The sequence below is a fragment of the Cetorhinus maximus genome, chromosome 6, assembly GCF_964194155.1.
Source record: "Cetorhinus maximus chromosome 6, sCetMax3.hap1.1, whole genome shotgun sequence".
NCBI lineage: Eukaryota > Metazoa > Chordata > Chondrichthyes > Lamniformes > Cetorhinidae > Cetorhinus > Cetorhinus maximus.
The window spans coordinates 144789519-144813790 of NC_135884.1; the positions used below are offsets into that span (position 1 = coordinate 144789519).

Genomic DNA, 24272 nt, shown 5'->3' on the forward strand with positions numbered 1-24272 from the left:
CATTTTTTTTCTGAGACGTGGGCACCACTGGATAGGGCAGCATTTATTGCCCATCCCTTATTGCCCTTGAGAAGGTGCGTCCTCTAGTTACCAACCCTTCTGCCAGTGGAAGCTGTTTCTCTTTATTTACTCTACCAAAATCCTTAATGATTTTAATAGCCTCTATTAATCTAGGTCAATGGACCCCAAATGCAGAGAGCTCCCTGGAGCAGTATGGTGGAAAGCACACTTCACCTTCAAATATGTGGGTGCATTTCCATCATGCATGGTAGCATGGTCACACACCAAGCCCTAACGAAATGTTGACTCCACCAGTTAGATGTGTAGAGCTTCAGCAGGGAGCTGCTTGCTTCGCTGGATAAATGAGAATGTGTCCTCATACCTGATCCCCAGATAATGCTTTCCAGCAGCTGCCATCTCAAGTCTCACAATTTTTTCATCAACTTTAGGATCGACACCTGACTTTAGCCTAGTGAAAAACACCATAAATGGAATTCTGTTTGACATCCACCATCAGCTGAAGCCAATGCGATGCCTGATACAGAGAAATTGCTACAGCTGCTTTAACCTGCTGTGAATATAGGCCACGAAATGTTCAGTAACTTAATTGACCTTTGTTTTGAGGGGATGTCGTGGGGAAGCAATAATTACCTACACTAGCCATTTTACCTAGCTCCCTGTTTCAGTGACGAGAAATGTGAGCCAAGCAGCGATGAGCCAACCGGTAAAGATGCGCCGCTCAGAATGATAGCAGACAACGTGCAAGCCCTTCCTGCCTTGCATAGCACTGCGCAAGCGTGCGGAGTGTGTATGTGTTCAGCAACGCATGGATCGCACTGCTTGAGGCACCCCCTTAACCTTTGCAGGGACGGAGCCCAGCACCTGAACAGTGTATCTTGTAAACTTGTACATGATGTCATACGGATGGTTTGCGCTGTTCATTCAATCTTGTTTATGTGCGACTTGAAGGTTGATGGCTGTAACAGATTGTGATGGCAATCTCCAGTGCATACACTGTGTTGCCTGCCAGCTCTGATAATGTCATTCATCTCTGGCGTCGCCGTGGTGATTCGCTTCACATAGCAGCAGCTCATGCTGATGGAATGTGCACCACAGATCCCTTGAAAAATATCCCTGAACCCAATGACAGTAAATATGTTACATAAATTAACCTTTAGTTTTGGGGGGTGCAAGACTACTGTATTTTTTTTCCCCAGCACTAAAGTCTAGAATGAGCTTCCGGTTTGGTTTGGGCTGTCTCGTTTTAAATTTTAATTCACCAACAATGAACATGAATTAAAAGGGGTGGAGTTGCCCTTCTGGGGAGTTCCAGGCAGGCTCAGTTTCTGGAATTCATATCGGTTTGCTGGGGAAAGTTTGTATTGTAACAGATTTCAATGTCCTTGAAATGATGCAGTCAGATCCTGATGCCTGGGCATTTAACACATTTGAATGCAATCCCACTTCTGTTTCAACTCATTTAAAACCAAATGGGTTAATGCTTCTTCAAACAAAATTCAGTACAACTGCAATAATATTGCAAAGGGTCATTTCCAGGCTATAGTTTTGAAGAGGTGTGGGTTTGGGGGTATAGGGAGAGAAGTGGCCTTCCTCATTTTCCTAAATCTGTAATTAAACATTGATTCTTGCAAGAATGATATCCTTTTCAGATTCACCATTAGTGACTGCATGATCACCTCCCAAATGGATGTTGTACCTCCCGAACAATTTCTATGCAGAGAAGTGATATAGGAAACTAATTCTTTCACCCAATCCAGAACTGATCCTATGAGGTGCCTTCTCTATTTTCTCCCGTTCTTTATAAATATTGCTATAATCAGTTGCATGGCAAGATTAGAGAAACTGGGATTGTTCTCCTTAGAGCAGGGAAGGTTAAGGGGAGAGTTTGAACAAGGTGATCGAATTTATTAAGGTTTTTGATAGATTAGATGCGGAGAAATAATTTCCACTGGCAGGACTATCATTAACCATTGCAAGTGCGATGTGAGAAATTTTTTTTTCACACAGCGAGTGGTTCGGGTCTGGAGTGCACTGCCTGGAAGTGTGGTGGAGGCAAGTTCAATCAAGGCATTCAAGAGGGCATTAGATGTTTATTTGGTTAGAAACAATGCACAGGGGTACGGGGAAAAGGCAAAGCAACGGCACTAGGTCATAATGCTCATTTGGAGAGCTGGTGCAGACACGGTGGGCCGATGTGCTGTTAAAATTCCGTGATTCTGGAACCAGGAGACACAGATTTGAGATGAATATATATTTTTGATCATTGTACTCTGATAAAATAGGGTGCAGTGGGGTAAAATAAAGACTCAGAGATCCTGGTGAGGAAATGAGACAATATCTGTGACACAGCCTGCTCAGTTCGACCTGTAATCTCCAGTACACTATTGTGTGCTTTTAAACTCCAAGTATGAAAAACACACCTAATCCTCTTTGAAGGTTTGTTTTCCTCCCTTCAGTCATTATCACTGTTAATGTTGCTTGTTTTGATGTTGGTATACTTGTATCATTCAACAGCCTAGGTGAGGGACAAAACCTACCATGCAGGACGCTAATAAAGTGGAAGGAAGTGAGATAGGAGGCAGAATAAATTCGGCAGCAGTGCAGACGACCTATCAAATTTTGGTTTTAAAAGGAGTAGGCGGTTCAGTCCCTCGAGCCTATCCCATCATTCAGTGAAGTTGTGGCCGATCTGTGTCCCATCTTGATTCCATAACCCTTAATATGTTTGCCTAACAACAATCTATTGTGTAAAAAAAGAGACGCATGGAAAGATTGACGGAGGGAGGGTTCTGAGAAAGAGTGAGCTTGTGTTTCAAATATTTTAAGAAATATGTTAGCATGTTGCAAGGACTGTTCTCGCAGTCTTAATCTCTATCTCCATCTTTATCATTTTGCCCTAGCCCCAGGACACTTTGAGGTCGACACAGCCTGAGGTTGAACTCTTTTTGTTGCTATTGTTAGAAGTTCAAGGTCTGATATCCCCCTGTGATTTCTTACGCCTTGGCATCCTCCCTCCCTGCCTCCCTCACCTGGAAGGTCCTCATTAAGCAATGGCTTGTGCAAGACCTTCACTCTTGGAGTGTGGTGTGTGTGCTACGTTCACTTTTTTTGGGAGGGGGGTGCTGCACACACTTCGAACGTCAAATATCCGACTCGGTTTTTTTCTTGCAGTTGGAACTTCCCCGGGAACAGAAGCCCAAAGGGACGCGCGTTGTGCAAAGTGATTTGGGAGTGTGAATTGCATCGCCGCGGTGACATTACAGGTTCATTTCTACCCGCTCGCCCTCTTCGACCCCAGATCCAGAATGAGTGCGGGCTCGGGAATGAGCGGGATTGTAACCCCTGTGTAGCTGAGATTATTTCGAACCCCCCCTACACACACACACACACACTCATCGGGCAAGTGCAAATTTTAAGGGTTTCCTCACCGTCGCAGCGTGAAGCGGTGTAAAAGTTGAATTCAGAATTAGCGCGTTACCTCCAAAAAGGAAAAGCACGCTGGCTACATCAGGACCCTTCAAGTTCCAACCAAAAAACACTGAAATTCTGCAGCCCACCAGCAGGAACTATTCAACCCCCCACAGCACAAGGGAGAAGTAAAGCACCAGTAATAAAAATTAACACTGTCATGCGTCTTATATATATAAATATGTATATATATATTTATATAAGACGCATGACAGTGTTAATTTTTATTATGTATGTATATGTAAATATGTATATATATTTATATAAGACGCATGACAGTGTTAATTTTTATTATGTATGTATATGTAAATATGTATATATATATTTAAAATGCAACACTGTCTGTCATGGGTATTAAATATATATATATTTTAAATGCACCAAATATAAGGGAGTGAAGTATGAAACTATAAACTAACCCTTTTCTTTTGGGTTGGGGGGTGGAGGACACACAGGGTGTGATTATAAAGCATCCACATATCGCTCTCGCCTGTCCCAATGTCTCCACCATCCCTCTCGGTGACACGACTGCATGTTTACCATTTCCCCCCACCCTCCCTCTGTGTTTTAAGTTGCGGCGTTGTTTTTTTATTTTTGGGTGGAAGCCAAAGGAACAACCGATTATTGTTATTTGATGTTTACCACTGATGCAGAGAAGCTGCTGCAGTCCTTGGTGAGATTCCAGGCAGGCTGGTGGGAGGGGGGGGGCGGGGGGGGGACCTGAAGGACAAGACCATCGATGGAGCGAAGGACGAATTCAGCTCCAGACTTTCCTCTGCATGGGACAGTGCTCATGCGTGTCCATTATTCCCTCATTTTTGGGGCAATTATACGCTTTTGCCTTTCACAGAAGACGCTTGCTCTCTTGGCCACTTCGGCATTAGGTGGCGTTTCAGCCACGATATTTTTTTTTCACTCTCAAGGTTGATCATTTATCCCAACAAACTTGAAGCTTAGATCTTTTTTTTAAATTTAAAAAAATAAATAAATTGTTCTTTTATGAGATGTGGGTGTAGCTGGCAAGACCAGCATTTGTTGCCCATCCTTAACTGCCCTGGAACTAAGCGGCTCGCCCAGGCCGTTTAAAAGACAACCCACGTTGCTGTGGGTCTGGAGTCACATGGAGGCCAGGCCAGGCCAGGTAAGGGTGGCAGATTTCCTTCCCTAAAGGATATAAGTGAAAACCCGTCTGGTTCACAACAATCAACTCATGGTCACCATTACAGATCAATTCCAGATTTTCAATGAATTCAATTTAAATTCCACCAGCTACCACGGTGGGGTTTAAACCCAGGTCCCAGAGGAATACACAGGCTGCCAGAGTACCAGGCCAGTGACATCACCATTACAACACCACCTCCCAACTGTTTATTTGCTGGATAAATGTTTCATTTTCATCCTAATTTCCCCTCTCCTCAGCTTAAAGCACTGGTTCATCCTGGGATGCAGTTCCACGCAGGCCAACCGTTCTCTGGTAGCTCAGTTGAGTAGACAATCTGCACAGGCAAGCCTAGACAGGATCAATTAGCTATTTGACTGTGAGGGTATCGCTTTGAGCCTGATGGCTCTTCGTCGGATGTTAATACAAGTGCCCTTTCTAGCAGGATTTGCTGGACTGCGGTCAGAAATGAGAGCCCCAGCTGAATTTTACCCTTCTGAGCCACGAGTGCAGAAATCAATCGGGGTTTTCCAACTGCTGCCCACTGAGATCAGCTCCTTTTGGAGTTTTGGTGCCATGGTAATGTATTGTGCAATGACTGGCCATTCAACAATGATCTTGTGGCATTGCAATAGGAACATCATCAGGAGAAAAAGCAACATTACCTCTCTACTGAGATACTATGTACTGCAAGTGTGGGCATAGTCATATAAAAATGAGCATTTCTGTTTTAGAAATGTTGGCAGTATGGTGGAGTATTACCAATAGGCAGCCCCAAGAAACAGCTGTGCTTGAAAACTTGCCAAAACACTGATACTGCCCCCTTTCTATATAGTCTTCCAATGTGGAAATGATTGCCAATTTACTATCTGACCCTTGGAATGCCTACAAGTGTGTAAGTGTGTTTTATGCCAAATCTACCCAATGCATCTATGAACTATTACACAAGGGATGGAAGGGTTTCTCCATTGGAGCTTGAGTGGTTGGTGTCTCCAACTAATGCTCAAGAGGTAGCATGAAACCTGTTTTACTCCCAAGAAATAGGGGAGAAGGTGATAATGTCATTGGTTTAGTAATCCTGAAGCCTGGATTCAAATGCCACCATGGCAGTTGTTGGAATTTAAGTTCAATTAATAATCCGGAATATAAAGATAGTCTCAGTAACTATAACCATGAAGCTATCATCAATCGCTGTAAAGGTCCATCAGGTTCACTAGCTTTCTTTAGGGAAGGAAATCTGCCATCCTTACCTGGTCTGGCCCACATGTGACTCCAGACCTGCAGCAATGTGATTGACTCTTAACAATGCTCTGAAATATTCAGTTCAAGGGCAATTAGGGATGACCAATGAATGCTGGCCTTCCCAGTGATGCCCACATCCCATGAAAGAATAAAGAAAAAAGTCCCTTCACGTGTGACATTGGCAGAGGGTCCAACAGCAGTGTTTTGGGGTTATTTGACAAGGTGAGGAATTATGTTTACTTTTTAGGTCAACTGCTTGCAGAATTTAGGCACTATATTGCCATTCCTTCACTGCTGCTAGATCAAAATCCTGGAATTTCCTTCCCAGGTTGTAGCGGTTCAAGAAGGCGGCTCACCATCACTTTCTCAAGGGCAATTAGGGATGGGCCACAAATGTTGGCCTTGCCAGTGACACCCACGTCACATGAAAGAATATAAAAAAGCTCCTTTCAGCTCTGTCTTCCCAATGATTAAAAAGCTTAGTCATGTGTTGCCCCCAGATGGACAGAGCAGCTTTTATAAATGACGCACACTTCACAGCAGAATGAGGTTTTCAGTCAACGCAGGGTCCAACATCGATGAATGCCCCGTCCTAAATGTACAAAGAATGTAGGTCAATAAAGCAGGGAGGAATGTATGATGTATACCTCTTGCAATTATCTTCATCTCTTTGATCTGGATTCCTAATTTATCAAAAGCCTATTTAACAAAAAGTCTTACTAGAAATATAAAGAATGGGATGGGGTGATTTTAAGTTTGCACAATAGTGTAAAATTAATGATATGGATTCAGCTCCTGTTACACATCACTCTCAGTCCTCTTTTCCATTTTCTTTCATTGACTGTTTCACTTAGAGCAGATGGATAATGAAAGTTTTCAGAGCAGAATGAGGTTTACAGTCAATGCAAGGCCCAAACTCAATGAATGCCCCGTTAGAGTATAAAAATAGGGAAGTGTTGTTTCAACTGTACAAGGCATTGGTGAGACCGCACCTGGAGTATTGTGCACAGTTTTGGTCCTCTTACTTGAGGAAGGGTGTAGTTGCATTGGAGGTGGTTAAGAGGAGGTTCACTAGATTAATTCCAGAGATGTGGGGCTTGTCTTACGAGGAGAGATTGAGCAGTTTAGGCCTATACTCACTCGAGTTTAGAAGGATGAGAGGAGATCTAATTGAGGTATATAAGGTGCTAAAAGGGATAGACAAAGTAGATGTGGACCAGGTGTTTCCCCTTGTGGGGCATTCTAGAACAAGAGGCCAAAGTTTTAGGCTAAGGGGTGGTAGATTTAAACAGAGATGAGGAGGAATTACTTTTCTCAAAGGATCGTGAATCTGTGGAATTCACTACCTCAGAGTGCAGTGGATGCCGGGACGCTGAATAAATTTAAGGAGGAGATGGACAGATTTTTAATTAGTAATGGGTTGAAAGGCTATGGGGAGAGGGCGGGAAATTGGAGTTGAGGCCAAAATGAGATCAGCCAAGATCGTAATGAATGGCAGGGCAGGCTCGAGGGACTGAATTGCCTACTCCTGCTCCTAGTTCTTATGTTCTTATGTACAAGGGCTGGCTAGACTTGCAAAACATCTCAAAAAAAGGATCATACACCCCCACTTTTGTGAGCAAGGGGACTAATAGCATGTTGATTCATTTTTCAGTGGGGGCTCTGGTTCTTTTAAAAGGGTTTTGCAACTTCCAGTCTTTGTTATGTATGGGTGCTGCACGTGGGATGCACATTGAGGCCATGCACACCTTGCTTTCTCCCATACAAAATGCTGTGGTATCTTCAAATGCAGTTGCCAGGAGCTTTGCTTTGTTGAGAATTTGCTATTTGACCTGAACCTGTGGTTGTGGTGGTACATCAGGTATTGGCAGTTAAAACAATGTAAGCACAGCATCAGATAACGTTGGGCGCACATTATTATAACCGTGTGCATCATGTCATTGAGCTTAGTGGTTTCCGATTATGCTAATTAACACAGTTAATTAGCTGTTATGGATTTGGACAAGCCAGCCAACAATAGCTACTGCATTTTGAATTATTGAATTAGGTTATTTTCATCATTCTTTACATAAAATGCAAATGACTCATACTTTAAAAATAACAGTAGGGAAGTGATTAAAACAACTCAGAATGTGTTAATAATTGGTATTAACTTTCTACACTGGTCAATAAAATAGCCGTAAAGAGAGACTTGACTTTTTAAGTAATCAAAATTCAGATGACAATGTGCTGAGTGGAAAGTGTTTGCAAGAATTACAAAAAGGGAGACAGACAACACACCCATTAAAATCATTAATGTCCTGCTCAAAACTGTCTCACCAGAAAGAAATGAAGATTCCATTTTCCTGTTGCTATGAATAATGGAAATATTAATGCCAAATGTCCATGGGACCAAAATTACAAACTCTGATTTGCTGTTGTGGGATCTTACAGTGCACATATTGGTTGCCGTGTTTCTGTACAACCAGTAACACTAAAACAGATTGGCCCATAACTTCCCATCTTTGGGTGGTGGGAGATTGTACCTGGGAGATATCCCAGGAGATGCGCTGGGGGATCACTGGAAGTCCCCACACAAGGGCTGCATGTGAATTGCCCGGGAAGCTCAAGCTTCCGATGGGCAATTATCCTGCACTGGGCAACGCCTGATACTCTGATTTAAGTTGGAGACTTTGGATGGTTCTGACTGTCTTAGCAGAATAATTACCCAGGAAAAGTTAGAAGAATTAAAACCACTTCTAACTCCTGGGTAAAGATAATACTGACTCTCCCAACCCCCCATTGGACCCCCTGACCCCCTGACTACCCTCCTGACCTGCCAACTACTCCCCCTCCTCCCCGACTACTCTCCTAACCTCCAACTACCCCTCACCCCCTGCCTACCCTCCCGACCCTCGACTACCCCATGACTACCTCCCCACCTCTGCAACTAGCCTCCTGACCCCCCCACCCCGAATGACCACCCAAACCCTCTGACCTATCCTACCCCACCGACTGACCACTACCTGAACACCCTCGACCAACCACTGCCATCTCTGACTCATACTACCCCCTCATCACCAACTACCCGACCCCTCCGACCCATCCCCCCCCCCCACCCAACCTCAACAACCAACCGCCACCCCCCCCGACCCATCCAACCCACCCTGGACTGAGCACGCTATCCCCCCAACACATCCTACTCCCACACACCCAATCCTAGCCTCTTACCTTACACACTTACCTTCTCCATGGCTTCTCAAAGTGGCTGGGACCCTTAAATCTGCTTTACGGCAGCTAGTGCCATAAGAAGGGGCACGGTTTCCTTTCGTCCAACTCTGCTGCCCTCGACTTGGGAACCCGTGCACTGCACTTTTCTGAGGAGGCCCCAGTCGGAAGGTCAGGCGCGAAATGTGCAGCTCCTGACGAAGGTAAGTGAAAAAGGAATGGAGAGGCAATCCCGACTGGGATTGCCATTCCTCAAAAGCTCTGGCCCATTATCAAATCGCTGTTTGTGCACCAACTGGCTGCTGCATTTCCTACAGTACAACAGTGACTCCACTTCAAAAGTAATCCTTTGGAGATGATGAACCCTGGGACATCCTGAGCCATAGATGCAAGCTCTTTCTTTCTTTGCTGTCTTGTGGTTGGGCTAAGGGAAATTCATAACTTTAGCAGAGGTAATTGGACTGAGTACAGGCTCAAGGACTCATAGCCATTGCCAGAACTGTAGATGGGAGGGAATGAAGCAAACTGCCCATTTGAAGATAAGGATTTGTTTGTGTTTTTCAAATAACATGTAATAAGCACTCAGGGGACAGTCATAATCTTAACTAAGAAAGGAAGACCTGCAATCATATAATGCTATATCATATCTCTCAAAAACATTCTGAAACACTTCCCACGCCATCAATTACTTTGGACACAGTCACTGCAGCAGCCATTTTGTGCACAGCAAGATATCACAAACACCATCTATTGTTGGCGGTGCTGAATAATGTTAGAATGAACACTGGAGGAATTCCCTGTTCTGCTACAAGTGCTCCCATGGAATCTTCAACATCCACCTAAATCATTAGAACAAGCAAACAAGGCCTTGGCCTAACATCTCATTGGGCAGACAGTGCAGGCACGTATTTCACTGAATTATCAGGTTAGATTATGTTCATGTCCCATATCAGGCCTTGAATGCACAAAGTTCTAACTCAGTGGCAAGGACACTTCAAATGAGCCAAATTAACAATGACTACCCACGTATATATGTAAAGGCGTTTAATTTTTTTTCTCATCTTTTCTTTTCATGAATCATTTCTCTGACTTACAGGTGGTCTGAGCCTGTTTCTCTAGACTTAGTTCGGAAGTGACTATGACTGCTTATATCTATCGCTTCTTGGTGAAAATGTCTATGCTTTCACTTGGGATGTAACTCTGTGGGGAATTATGAGCACATCCCATATCCTGATGTTCCTGGACAAAGTGCTCTGAAGTGCCAAATGAATCATGATGCTTAACTAATATTTTGTAAAATGTCAGATGGCCACAGATAGTAGACAAGTGTAGTTTAAAGAACCAGAAGCCAGTTTGTGGATGTCATGCTGAGTTTATCAGTTGGCATCTTTCCCCTGAACTTACAAGAGAGTAAGAGTGTAGGAGCCACTATTAATACTGGATTTGAAGAACTATTTAATTAATCTGAGTACTCAGTACTCCTGGAGAGAAATGTTTGGTAGTGATCAAAGCTCATTTTAAAGAATACTTGCATGAGGTAGGCAAAAGAACCTTCGAGATATCCCCTTAGGTGCACTCAGTCATGGGATCTAACTTTCTGAAGGTTCTGCAATTGGTTCTAAAATAATATTTATATCAAAAATCAAGGCAGATTTCTATCAGTGTAAACATTAAGATTCTGCCTGATTGCTGCTTTATAAGGCACTGGGACATTGTGCTCTAAAAGATTACAACAGGAAGGATCATCTCTTCATCACTCAAAGATTTTTTTTTAGTGTTTCTTCACCAGAACAATGATTATAATATATGCATTGTTATGTCTTTAAAAGAAGTGTTTGGATGGACATGTGGACATTTGAACATTGGTTTGGGCAATCCTTTCCATGTTAAAAGTGTGATTACTGATCTCATTATAGCTTCCCACATAGCAAACCCTGCTTGCCCATACCCCTTTTTCTTGCTATCATATATTGGCTCCCAGTACCCAAAGCCTAAAATTCTCATCCACACGCTTAAGCTCCTTTATGGCTTTTTCATGTGTGCGGGAGCGTGCACTGACAGCTCCCTGAGGGCACAGAGCTGTCTCAGGGAGCTGAAGAACCGGAGAAACAAAAATAACGATTTTAGATATGATATAAGCATGTCCCCACATGCGACTCAGTCACATGAAGAGGGACATGTTTAAAATGAAGTTGAAATTTTTTTTTTTTGCCTTTTTATTTACCATTGGGTACCTCATCCCACCCGTGGATGAGGTTTCGTAAAAAATGCAAAGGCCACCTGGCCTATTCGCCCATCCGCCAACCAAACAGTTAAGCGGGCAGCGAAAAATACAAATTAATTACTTGCTTAAGGGCCTTAATAGGCCTCTTAATTGTCGGCAGGCGTGCTACCAACACTCATGCACGCCCGCTGACTGAAAGATCGCGTGTTATTTTAAGTCCGACGGAAGTAAAATCCTGCCCTATGTTAAAGCTGTTAAATGTTAGTTGTCGATATTGTTAATTGACGCCAACCCCAGTCCCAGTCAGCACATCAGTATGACAACTGATTAACTGACCATGAGGTCTTCATAAAATGTTTAACGCTGTGAGATGTACAAGAATATTGCTGCACATTAAGACACAAGCCTGGATATTTCTCTTGCTGATATTTGCAGATGAGCACTCAATAATTTTGTAGGACGCTCTTTTGTCCATTGTAGGCTTGCATCTATTTATGTTAAATGGGTTAAGAGTTCAGTCAAAATTATAGACAAAGAAGTATGCATTCACAAACACCACCAAAGTTAATTTCTCAGCTGTAGTTTCTTAATATGGAATCATTGTTCCATTTGTGTCAAACGCAGTCCATCTAAAAATTACCTACAATTACATAGAAATTTCAGCACAGAAATAGGCCTGTCATGCCCAATACCAGCATGCCGTATTATGAACTTTCAGTCAATACTTTTAAAAAATTGACACAAATAAGTTGTTGAGGTTGTTGCTGAAAATCATGTGATTTTTGGCATTTGGGCTAGACATTAACAAGTCTCCGAGTGAATACCTAATTAAATATGGACATAGTTGAGAATACCTTACAGTCATTTGTGGAATTCACACATCCCATTGTTTAAGGATGGGTCAACACCTGAAGACCATGGAGTTTCTAAACTGCCAATCTTCATGTTTCCATGGATAAAAGGGAAGATTGAAACTCCACGGCCACTACCAACTTCCCATTGTATCACAATTGCCTCTCCCATCCAAACTAGACTGGGAAGTTCCCAGCAGTCATGTGACCAAAGCTGATTTCAGAGACTGTATCCTTATTACCACAGGAGCCACCAGATCCATCAGAACCATCAGTCTTCAGTCAGTCTGAGAACCAGACTCTGAAACTAGCTTCAAGCCATCAAAGTAATTAACCTGTTCCAGAACCAACCTTCTAGATATTTGACCACAAGAAACCTGCAACCTGCTGCAAACCCTTCACTTTACAAAACACTCACTTCAACTTAAAATCAAGAAACCATAGGCCTGTCATGTGGGAGAAAGAAATTGGAAATCAGAGATTGAATTAACAGTAATCTGTAAAAGTGCACTATCTTTATTTGCATCCAACACTTGTGTGTGTGTGTGTGTGTGTGTGTGTAAGTGTGTGAGAATAAATAGTTCCTTTTATTTTTAAACACGAGAAAGCTTGCTACTGTATTATTTAATTGGAATACACACTCCAAGGGTAAGTAAATGCACACCTTTTTTCCCATACCAAACACACTGATTATGGGCAGTAAGAAAGTACATACATTTTGTCTGTGACAGGCCATTCAGTGTAACTGGTCTGCGCTCGTATTTATGCTCCTCATGAGCCTCCTCTAGCCCTACTTCATCTCATTCTATCAGCATGTGCTTTTATTTCTTTCTCCGTAAAATATATAAGGGTGTTTCTGTGTGGATCAGTGTTTATAGAACACATTTACAAAGTGCTTGAAAAGGCAGTATAATTTCTCTGTAAGAACCTTCTTTTCCTCAGCACAGACTCTATTATAGTCATCGTCTAGCAATATTATAATATGTTCTGTGCTTGTGAGATGACATGGTTAGATGGTGAAACTTCCCAGCCAAATAGAAGTGGTGATTGATAGGTAATTAAAAACTGACAGTTGTGATAGACGACATGAACAAAACAGCTACAGCAAAGTACTTTCAAGACTGTAATAAACTCAAGAGGTTCAAGTGATTGTACAAAAAAAGCTTCAACTTTGCCCTCGTGTGCTAAGATGCCGTCTGAACCACTTGAGAACTCTGCAGCCTTGTAACCTATTCTTAATTATTCTTGGTTCTCCGTTAGAATTGTGGCTGGTCCGGCTGTTGATTTAGTCACCTGCAGCAGCCTTTAATGACCTGTATAATAACCAGTACTTTCCTTAAGTAAATCATTTTATATATTTTTTCTCTTTCCTCCTTTCTTGGGTTCCATGTGCTGCACGCAATCTGTTCTCACAATAGGAACTGTCTACTGTCTGATTAATGCCTTGGCCCCTTGAGGGCATGGCTGAAATTGAGAACTTGCCAGATGGGGAATTGGTGGGTGTAAGTGTGAATCCCATCACTCTGTGGCAGAATGTGCTGTTATTTCGACACACATCAAATCTGTGGTCCTGTTTCTTGCACCAAAAGAAAAAAAAAAGTAACATTGACGGCAGTGGGAGACTTGTGCTGCCCGCTCGCTCAAAAGGAGAGCTTCATGACACATATGTAAACCAGCATGTTGGGCAATGATGAACTCCAGGGTGTGGGCTTCTCTTTAGAATTTATGTATGCCAGAGTTTGTTCTACCACAGATAAAGTAAAAGGGCCAAACTCACACTGGCAACCCAAGACCTAGAGTTAGTCACACCTTCCAATTCATCATCGAAGAATTTCGAAGAGCAATGATACATGAGAGAACATGTATAAAAATCTGTAGGTTACCTGTGCTTGCTGCTGATTGGGATGTGCCTGGGAAGCCAGTCCCAGGTAATGATCGTCAAAGCTCCCTGTGGACGCACAAAACAGGGAGTATTAGCAGCGAAACTGCTGATGTCACACATACCTGTGCTAGGGTTGCCAACTCTGGTTGAACATATTCCTGGACGTTTTATGACATGACCTCCCACCTTCAACTGCCCTTCCCAGCAAAGCGGTCTTTTCCTCTATTTCCAATACTTTTTACATCTAAAAAATGGAAGTGTTCAAGGCCCCCATGAATTTTCTCATGGGTTGCTTGTAGCAGTGTCCAGGAGATTAATATTAAAGTCCTGGAGGGTTGGCAACCCTAACCTGTGTGTGCTACAGCAAAATGGGGATTTTAAAATCTTGACTGCAGATTTTTAAAATCTGGCTGTGTGTATTTTGCATAAAAATGTCTTCTCCTCCCAATTATTTCAGCCTTCTATTTTTTTCCCTCTGCATTCCTGTATCCTGGTATGCGACAATTTTCATATAGTAGATGTACATTGGTGGTTTCAATCGATGTCTATTCCTAGATTCTGAGCAGACTTGACATGGTAGATGCTTAGAGGCCGTTTCCCCTACCTGGGAGTCTAGAAATAGGAGAATAGTCTTAGAATAGGAGATCAACCATTTAAGATTGAGATGAGGAGGCATTTCCACTCTCAGAGACTTATGGATCTTCAGAATTGTCCACCCCAGTGGGCTGTGGATGCTCAGCCACTGAGTACATTCAAAGCTGAGATTTTGATTCCAGGGAATCAAGGGATATGGGAATCAAGGTCCAAGATAAATCATGATCTATTGAATAGTGGAGCAGCTTGAGGGGCTGCATGGCCTAGTCCTGAAACCATTTCTTATGTTCATAATGCCAGGGGTAGTCGAATTTTTTAAAAATTCATTCACGGAATGTAAGCATCACTGGCAAGGCCAGCATTTGTTGCCCACCCCTATCTGCTTTTGAGAAGGCGGTGGTGAATTCAGGCCAGTGATTACACTACCCAGTCTCGTTCATGTTGCTACAGGTGAGGCGGGATTGAGCATTCAGGCCAGGTACTTCCTATAGGGTAGGAGATTAGATCAAGAAAGCAACTTACTGGGGGTTTTCCTTTGATACATCTTCTGGTATCTATTTGAAATCTGGCCTTCATAGAATCATACTCAGCCTCTTGGTTAGAAATGGTCTTTAACATTATGGGATGCATAAGAGGGAACGCCAAATATGGGTTTACAACAAACAATGATGTTTTAATGTTGATTTACTGTTATCAGGAGGAACAGAGGTATCAACCAGCATCCCTGGTCTTGATCTCTATCTGGTGACCTCCCTGTTAGAAAGTGCATTTGGAGATGTTGAGATTTGGATGCGATGATTTCTCTGAGTCAATGCCTTTCCAACATTTGTTGTCTGCACTCAGATGTAAAGAATGGTCACCTAATTACTGGGGAGCTTAGACCTCGTCCACCAGCCACCACTTTAGAATAAGAAGGCAAGTGGAAGAAAACTGGAACCTTCTCCACTCGCAAAAAAATGAACTCTGTACTTTTATTCTGAACGATCTAAAATGGAGTTTGGTGTGCCACAACTTGCATTTATTTAGTGCTATTAATGTAGTAATCCTTCCCAAGGCGTTACATAGATGTGTAAAACATTTACACTTGAGCCTATATCTCAGTGAATAAACCTATATTTAGGTTGAAATGTTGTCTGCAAGGTGCTAAGTTTTATATATAGAAGTGCACCAGAACTGTGACAAATAGCCCTTTGTTAACACATGGGCCCGAACGCCACCAACTGTTTGACTTGGCAAGTCTTACCTGACACTCGATGGAGTGCTTTGTCCAACTGCATCATGGTAACACAGAGTTAATTTCTGGCTTTCAGGAATCTTACTCTTTAGAGCTGCTTTTACTCATTCCTTACCCACTATTGTTTTCTCAAAATTCCCATCAAGTGGTTGATGTTCCCAATATGTTTTCAGGGATTCAAACAATGTTTAAGAATGAGAAGAGAAAAATGGGATTTTGCTTGAATGTAACTACAGATTTGACCATCCAAAATGCAATCAGGCAAATTGGAATCTATATATATATATATATATAGACAGGACTATATGTTCTGCTTTTTAATTTAAAACATTTCTGCTTTTTTGTGTTCCTCATGTCTAATCTTTTTTCCCCTTTGGTATTGGAGGCGAGAAAGATAAAAACAAATTGAATACAAAGTGAAATGATGGTGATGCCAGATTACAGCTCAAATATAGGCTTCAATTTTAAGCACAAGGCCAGATATAAATATAACTGCATTGAATAATCACATCACATGGTTCAAATCAGATAACAGGAATAATAGTATTTAAAATGTTTTTGAGAAACTGTAAATCCATTTGACTTTTGGTACTTTGCTATCATGAATACCAACTCGCTTTGTTCAAGTCACTGCTGGACTTAAAAGGGTTAATTTTGATTGGCCACCTAATACTTGAGCATTTTGTTTTAATTGGCCAGCCATATATAAAAGATAAAGAATATTATTTGAACTGGACTGAGGGTCCACATCGACGTACGCTGACCTAAAATGGAAAAAACAGTGAAATGGATTGGACTTCTCTGAGGTAAGGCGCAGGCAGAGTCTACCAGGTTTTTATGCAGGAACATTAACTGAAAATCCCTTTGGACGAGTGCAGTGAAATGGACTGAGTGGCTTATTTTACTCAAAGTTGGTATAGTGAAATGGGTTGAGAAATCACACTTTGTTAATCTCAGATTGCCGATTGCTTTTGGTCTTTGTCACAAAGACAATACCCCTGTCATTGATCCTATCCCCCTCTGCCACACGTTGAAGTTAAACTGTTGGTAACCTGGAGGTCCCATTTGACAATTAGCTCAGCATCCAACTATGGTTCATCTCCAATAAAAAAGGCTGACTATTATTTCTTCCATAACATTGCCCATCTCCATTCCTGACTCAGGCACTGAAATACTTTGCCATGCCTTTTATCTCTTCCATACTTGACTATTCTAATTACCTTCTTGTTTTCCTTACAGAAGAGAAGGTTGAAAGGAAATTTAATAGATGCATTCAAAATCATGAGGGACCTGTACAGTAGATAGGGAAAAATTGTAATCATTGGCGAAGGTTCAAGAACAAGAGGGCACAGATTTAAAGTAATTGGCAAAAGAAGCAATGGTGACGTGAGGAGAAACTTTTTAACACAACGAGTGGTCACGATCTAGAATGCACTGCCTGAGCATTTGGTGGAGGCAGGTTCAATTGAGGCATTCATGAGGGAATTAGATTTTTACCTGAAAAGGAAGAATGTGCAGGGTTTTGGGGAAAAGGCAGGGAAATGATACCAGGTGCATTGCTCATTTGAAGAGCCATTGCAGACATGAGGGGTCGAATGGTCTCCTTCTGTATTGTAACAATGCTGTGATTCTGTGATCTCCTCCATAAACTCCAGTTCTTCCAAAATTCTGCAACCTGCATCCTAACCTACACCATTCTAATCAAAAATCACTGCTGTTCTCGCTGATCCACATTGGCTACCTGTTCCTCAATGCCTTCAATTTAGAATTCTCATCCACATGGTCAAATCACAGGAAGGCCTCAACCCTCCATGTCTCTGTAACATCTTCCAGCCCTACAAGTCTTCAAGGGTTCTGCATTCCTCCAACTCTGGCCTCATGTGTATCACTGACTCCTGATGTCCAATCAAAGCAGCCCCGCTTTCAGCTGTTGAAGTTTGGAATTCCGTCCTTGAACCTCTCTCCTCCATCACCTCACCCCTTTTCTTCAAGGCCTTTCATATAACCTACCACTTTGGCCAAGATTTTAGTCAGCTGTCCAAACATTTCCTTATTTTGAACAGTCTGATTATGCTTCTATAAGGCCCCTTGGGGTTTGTTTCTGCATTAAAGACTCTATATAAAGACAAGATGTGCTTACTGTTATAACAAAATGAACCTATGAAAAGCTGACTTCGGAAATAGGACAAACTGGGGGAGAAATTGGACTTGGCTGAGCATGTTAAATGTGCAATAGTGCAATGACCGCCTGATAAAGGCCCTGCTTGATATTCAGCTCAGTTAAAGTCAATGTAACTTATTCCAGGTGGGGAGCATAATAAGAAATAATTTGCATTTATACAGCACCTTTGGATGTTCCAAGACAATTTATATCTAATAAAGTACTTTTGAAGTATAGTCACTGTGTAATGTTGGAAACATAACAGTCAACTTGCACAGGATAAGGTCCCACAATCAGAAATATGAAAATGACAGGTGAACTGTTTTTGTAGAGTTTGCTGATGGATATATATACATATATAATTAGGGAGAACTCCCCTGCTCTTCTTTGAATAGTGCCATAGGATCTCTTAAATCCACCTAGAGGGCACAGCCTCAGTTTAATGCTTCATATGAAAGACAGCACCTCTGACAGAGCTGCATTCCGCTGGAGTGTCAGCCTGGATTTTGTGCTCAAGTCTCTGGCATGTGATTTGAACTCACAACCTCTAACTCAAAGAGTTAGAAGGGTTACTACAGTGATCAAACTCAAAACTGCACTATCCTAACTCAGGCTACATTTTAAGGTTCGGTTGTTCTCTCTGGAACACAGAGTGCTCTCATTACTTAATTATAAGTGCTGCTGGACAGTGTTTTCAGGTGGTTTAGCTGACCGCATGTTGCATACTTCCTGCAACTACACCCACTTAGCCTGATGCTGAAGTCACTGTCAGCCAATTGTGGCTACTTCATTTTGATTGATGGAATAGGCAAAGGACGTGACTTTGAGGAATCATTTACAGTACCCGGATACTGCCTTGAGACTGCTAATGGACCGCATGGCTGAGCAGGAAAGGTACCTAAATCCTTTAAGAGGTATAGCCCTGGGGAGGAGGTGTTAGTACCATTGATACTGCTTTAATTCTGCAAGTAATATACATGCAGGTCAACAGCTACCTTGTGATACACGTGAATAAACTGCCTGGCGATCTTTGGCAACCCTGAAGGGCCATATCTAATGTAGATAAGATTTCTGACCAATGGCCAACTCATTTGTGTTCTTCAGTCAGGAGTAGATTTTTAAATTCCAGCAGCCATGAGTGAATTAAGAAACTGTGGAGATGAAGGGACCTTCAGCTACAAGGTATGAAATGCCAAACATAATTTAATAGTAAAATTGATGAAATGCTAGTAGAGAAGGCAGGAAATGTATGGTTCTTCCACCATTGATCCATTATTACATATTAGGCCTGATTTTCACTCACGCTTTGGTGGGGAGGGGCCAGTGGGCACGGATTAGGATTAGGCAGTGGAAGCTGAGGTGGTCATTTAAAGTTGTGAACAGGGTAACAACACAATTGGAAAAGCAAACAGGGGTGCTAATGTGTATAATTGGGTCAACCACATTTAAACATTTTTACCTTGCACAAGGCTATGGTTGAGTTGCATCTGTGTCCATTTTTAATGCCCTTACATGATTGTGGATATCAAGGCCCTAGAAAAGGTCCAGGGGGGAACCAATTGTTTGATACCTAGTGTAACAGTCCTTAATTATCAAGACAAACTTCAGGAACTGGAGCTTTTTACCATCAATTTTTAGCGGAATAATGATTGCAATCTTCAAAAAAATTGAAGGCATGTTCCTGGGGACATCAAGAAAAGCTAGGAAAACATAAACCGAGGTTAGATGTCAGGAAGTACTTCTTTTCACACAGAATTGTTGATCTGTGCAATAGGTTGTCAGTACATGCAAAGACTGTGGATTCACTATAGTTCTTCAAAGGGGGTCTGGACAAGTTGATGGAATGAAAGTCATCTTGAGTTATAGAAGATAGGTGTATTAACTGGACCTACTGTTATCAGTCACAGTGGTCTCCTGAAACTTGTCTAACTACCTTGAGGGATCAGAACCTCCAGGGTTCTTCTCAAAATTAGCCTCTTTTCCCCCATTTTTTTGTAAGGCTGAGAGGTGTGGGTTGGTGGAGTATGCAGGTTGTATGGTCCAGGCAGCCTTGATGGACCAGTTGTTGTTTTTTGCCCTGTCCTTATGCTTTGCTCATAACCAATCTGAATGTAACATTTCTGATCCTGATCTAAAATGCACCCCCCACCCCCCACCATGTATAACTGGGAATTAATTCAGGATGAGGGTATGGGAATCTTGAATAGAATTCTGTGTTACAGTTTTTGTGATGTATGATAAGTTTTAAAGATGAGTATTACAATGTATTCCTGGAACATTTCTGCATGATCTTTAATTTTTCCCTCTTTTTACTTGACCTGAATTAAGCCGCCAATGTTTATAATATCTTCCTTGGGTGGGTTGGTCTACATTCTACACATGTTATATGGACACTCTCAATGCTGGTCCCATCCATCAAGAGTATCCTTGGGCAGTGCAGGAATAACAAATTGTATTAGTGACTTCTTTCTCTTCACTGGGAGCAGGAATGCCTGAGTATTGATGTCAGTCAATGGGGTTAGGAGCTTGTTAGTTATCCAGCAGTCTAACACTGTAACTATCAGACATTCCCTCCCCTTCTCTGAAAGTAGACACTTCTGATGCTTTCAAATTAATTCATCAATAATGCTCAAACAACCTAACCACTGGCATAAAGTGAGTATTCAGTCCTAGACATTAACTACACTTTGCAGAATAGAGTTGCAACAAAGATGATCATTGTTTAGAACTGGGATGAGTAATTACAGCAAAACAAAATTATTGCAGATGTGTTTCAGAATCTAGCCTGAGGCCATCTTAGTGACGTCTGTATATTCTTGGCTGCATTGAGGTTGTTGATTGATGATTCAGATTTTAAAAATCACGTGTAAGTGGCTTGGGGCAATTAAGTTAATTTGAAGCCAATCCAAATTTCAGGTGCTTTATTTATGGTACCAGCTTCACTCTAAAGCTTGTATCCAAACTCTAAACCAAATCCATTGTAAAGTTGATTTAAAGGAAGAAAGGCATTTATATAGCACCCTTCACGGCCTCAGGTCATCCCAAAACATTTTGCAGCCAGAGAAGTACTTTTATTAGTGAAGTCATTGCTGTTAAGTAAGAAGCGCGCCAGCCAATGTCTGTACAGCAAGTACCCACTAATGGCAATGTGATAATGACCAAATAATCTGTTTTAGTGATATTCATTGGGGAATAAATATTGGCCAGGACATCAGGGATAAAGGCCCTGTTTTTGATTCGAAATGGCGCATGGGATTTTATGTGAATTTGACAGAACAGACAGGACCTCGGTTTAATTTTTCTTCCAAAAGACAGTATCTTCAATAGTGCAGCACCCCCTCACTATTTCACTGAAGTGCCACCCCAGATTTTTATGCTCAAGTCCCTGGCATGAGACTTAAACCCACTCTGTGGAAATGCTACCTTTGGACTCAGAGGCAAGAGTGCTACCAACTGAGCTATAGCTGACAAATTTATCTTCAAAAATAGACAAGGTGACTGACAGAAGTGCACATCCGATATTTTGTTTTCCGAATCAAACCCTACGTATATGATGGAGTTGGGAAGCAAATCACCAGGTGGAAATACAGCTTCTACATAGTAAATGGGCATGAGGAGATAAATCCATCAGATTTACCTGGAATTCTACAATGGCGTACTGTCCTTCCATCTCTGGGACATAATTTCAATTCAGCTCAGTCTAATGGGATGAATGCTTCCTCTTTCTGGCAGCTGTAAAGATTCCACATGAATTAGATGCCTTAAACTAATGGATTAAAACTGACCTTAATTAAGCATAATAGGCACTAAGTTCTAGCAGTATCAATGCAAGAGTACACAAAAGTTGGTTGATCTGGGAAATTAGATGCATTTATGAGATTGGTCTTTTCATATAGTGAGGAAATCTTACTTTGCACCCGGCCTGTACTAAACATAACCCAGAGATTGGAAACCTGCAAATTGTAATGACCACTGTTCAAGAAAAGAGGGAGACTGAAAGTAGGAAACTGTAGACAAGTTAATCTAACATCTGCTATTGGGAAAATGCTAGCATCCTTTATTAAGGAGGCAGTAGCAGGACATTTAGAAAATCATAATACAATCAGGCAGAGTCAACATGATTTTGTGAAAGGGAATTCATGTTTGCCAAGTTTATCAGAGTTCTTTGAGAATGTAATAAGCAGGATGGATAAAGGGGAACTGGTAGATATAGGCCAGGACTTTCCGTTCCCGTCTGCTGCCGGAATCTTCTGGTTCTGCCGAAAGGCATTCGATAAGGTTACTGCTCATGCTGTTGGGGGTGATATATTAGCATGGATAGAGGGTTGGCTAACTAACAGGAAACAGAGAGTTGGGACAAATGGGGATAAATGGGTCATGTTTAGGTCGCAAACTGTAACTAGTGACGTACTGCAGGGATCAGTGCTGGAAACTCAACTACATACAATCTACATTAACGACTTGGATGAAGGGACAGACTGCATTGTAGACAAATTTGCTAATGATACAAAGATAAGTAGAAGAGCAAGTTGTGAGTAGGATATAGACAGGTTAATTGAGTGGGAAAAATTTGGCAGGTGGAGTATAATGTGGGCAAATGTGAGGTTGTCTACTTTGGCAGGAAGAACAGAAAAGCAGATTATTAATAAATGGAGAGAGACTGAAGAATACTGTGGTACAGAGGGATTTGGGTGTCCTTGTACATGAATCACAGAAAGTCAGGTTGCAGGTACAGCAGGCAATAAGGAAGGCAAATGGAATGTTGGCCTTGATTACAAGGGGAATGGAGTATAAAAATAGGAAAGTCTTATTACAATTGTACAGGGCATTGGTGAGACCAAACCTAGAGGACTATGTACAGTTTTTGTCTCCTTACTTAAGGAGGGATACACTTGCATTGGAAGCAGTTCAGAGAACATTCACTAGGCTGATTCCTGGGATGAAGGGGTTGCCTTATGAGGTAAGATTGAGCAAATTGGGTCGATACTCATTGGAGTTTAAAAGAATGAGAGGGGATCTTATTAAAACATATAAGATCCTGAGGGGGCTTGGCAGGTAGATGCTGAGAGGATTGCCCGAATTTAATGCCCTCCCCCTTGATGAGTTTGGTGGGGCATATAATCAGGCAGGAAGGTAGTGGGTGAGGCCCCCTCCACTTTCACACCTCCACCCTGATTACTTTCATACTGGGAAGGCCCGCAGATGAACTTCCCGCCCAGCCGCCGATTGAGCCAGAATATATTTTAAAAGGTGAGAAACTTGTAAGTGCTGATGTTCACAGAGACTTGGATGTGCTTGTACAGGGAATGCAGAAAGTTAACATACAGGTGCAACAAGCAATTAGGAAGGCAAATGGCATGTTGGTCTTTATTGCAAGGATAAAGGTGTCTTGTTACAGTTAATACAGGGTTTTGGTGAGACTGCATCTGGAATACTGTGTGCAGTTTTGGTCTCCACATTTAAGAAAAGATATACTTGCATTGGAGGCGGTACAGTGAAGGTTCACTAAATTGGTCCCTGGGATGAGGGCGTTGACCTTAGATGAGAGGCTGAATAAATTGGGTTTATATTCTCCGGAGTTTAGAAGGATGAGAGGCAATCTCATTGCAACCTACAAAATTCTGAAGGGGCTTGATAGGGTGGATGCTGAGAGATTGTTTTCATTGGTCGGGGAATCTAAAACATGGGGGGCACAGACTCAGGATAAAGGGCCGATCATTTAAAACTGAGATGAGGAGAAATTTCTTCACTCAAAGAGTTGTGAATCTTTGGAATTCTCTACCCCCCGATAGTCAAGGAAGCTCCGTCATTGAATACATTTAAGGCAGGAATGGACAGATTATTAGTCTCCCAGGGAATTAAAGGACATGGGGAGTGGGCGGTAAAAGTGGAGTTAAAGCCCAAGATCAGCCATGATCGTATTGAATGGTGGAGCTGGCTCGATGGACCATTTGGTCTACTCCTGCTCCTATTTTTGGGCAATTCATGCCGACTTAAGGGCCTCGTTCCTATGCTGCTGGTATTAGCCCAGCGGCGGACAGAGGGCTCGCTATGTGGGGAGCACAAAAAGCAAACCCATGCTGGGTTGCCTGTGGACTCCCAGGGAGTCGCTCATTCAGAGGTACTCAATGCTTGATCCAGGAACCTGTCATCAAGAAGTGGGGGGGAGTCCATTGACAGTCATGCCCTGCCCCTGCTGCTGACCCCCTCCACCCCTCCCCCATGACCA

General features: G+C 42.2%; 1 protein-coding gene across 2 annotated transcripts in view; it reads right to left on the bottom strand.

Annotated features, from left to right (window-relative positions):
* LOC144682217 (transcription factor Maf-like) overlaps positions 1 to 24272 on the bottom strand; it is a 362912-nt gene that overhangs the window by 286440 nt on the left and 52200 nt on the right. The window contains exon 2 of one of the 2 annotated variants that reach the window (XM_078544633.1): positions 14056 to 14120. The exons of the other annotated variant lie outside the window; for it this stretch is intronic. Within the exon in view, the coding sequence (XP_078400759.1) occupies positions 14111 to 14120 (10 nt within the window). The 3' untranslated portion in view covers positions 14056 to 14110. Of the gene's footprint in view, positions 1 to 14055; positions 14121 to 24272 lie in introns of those variants that run through there. 2 annotated transcript variants of the gene reach the window in all.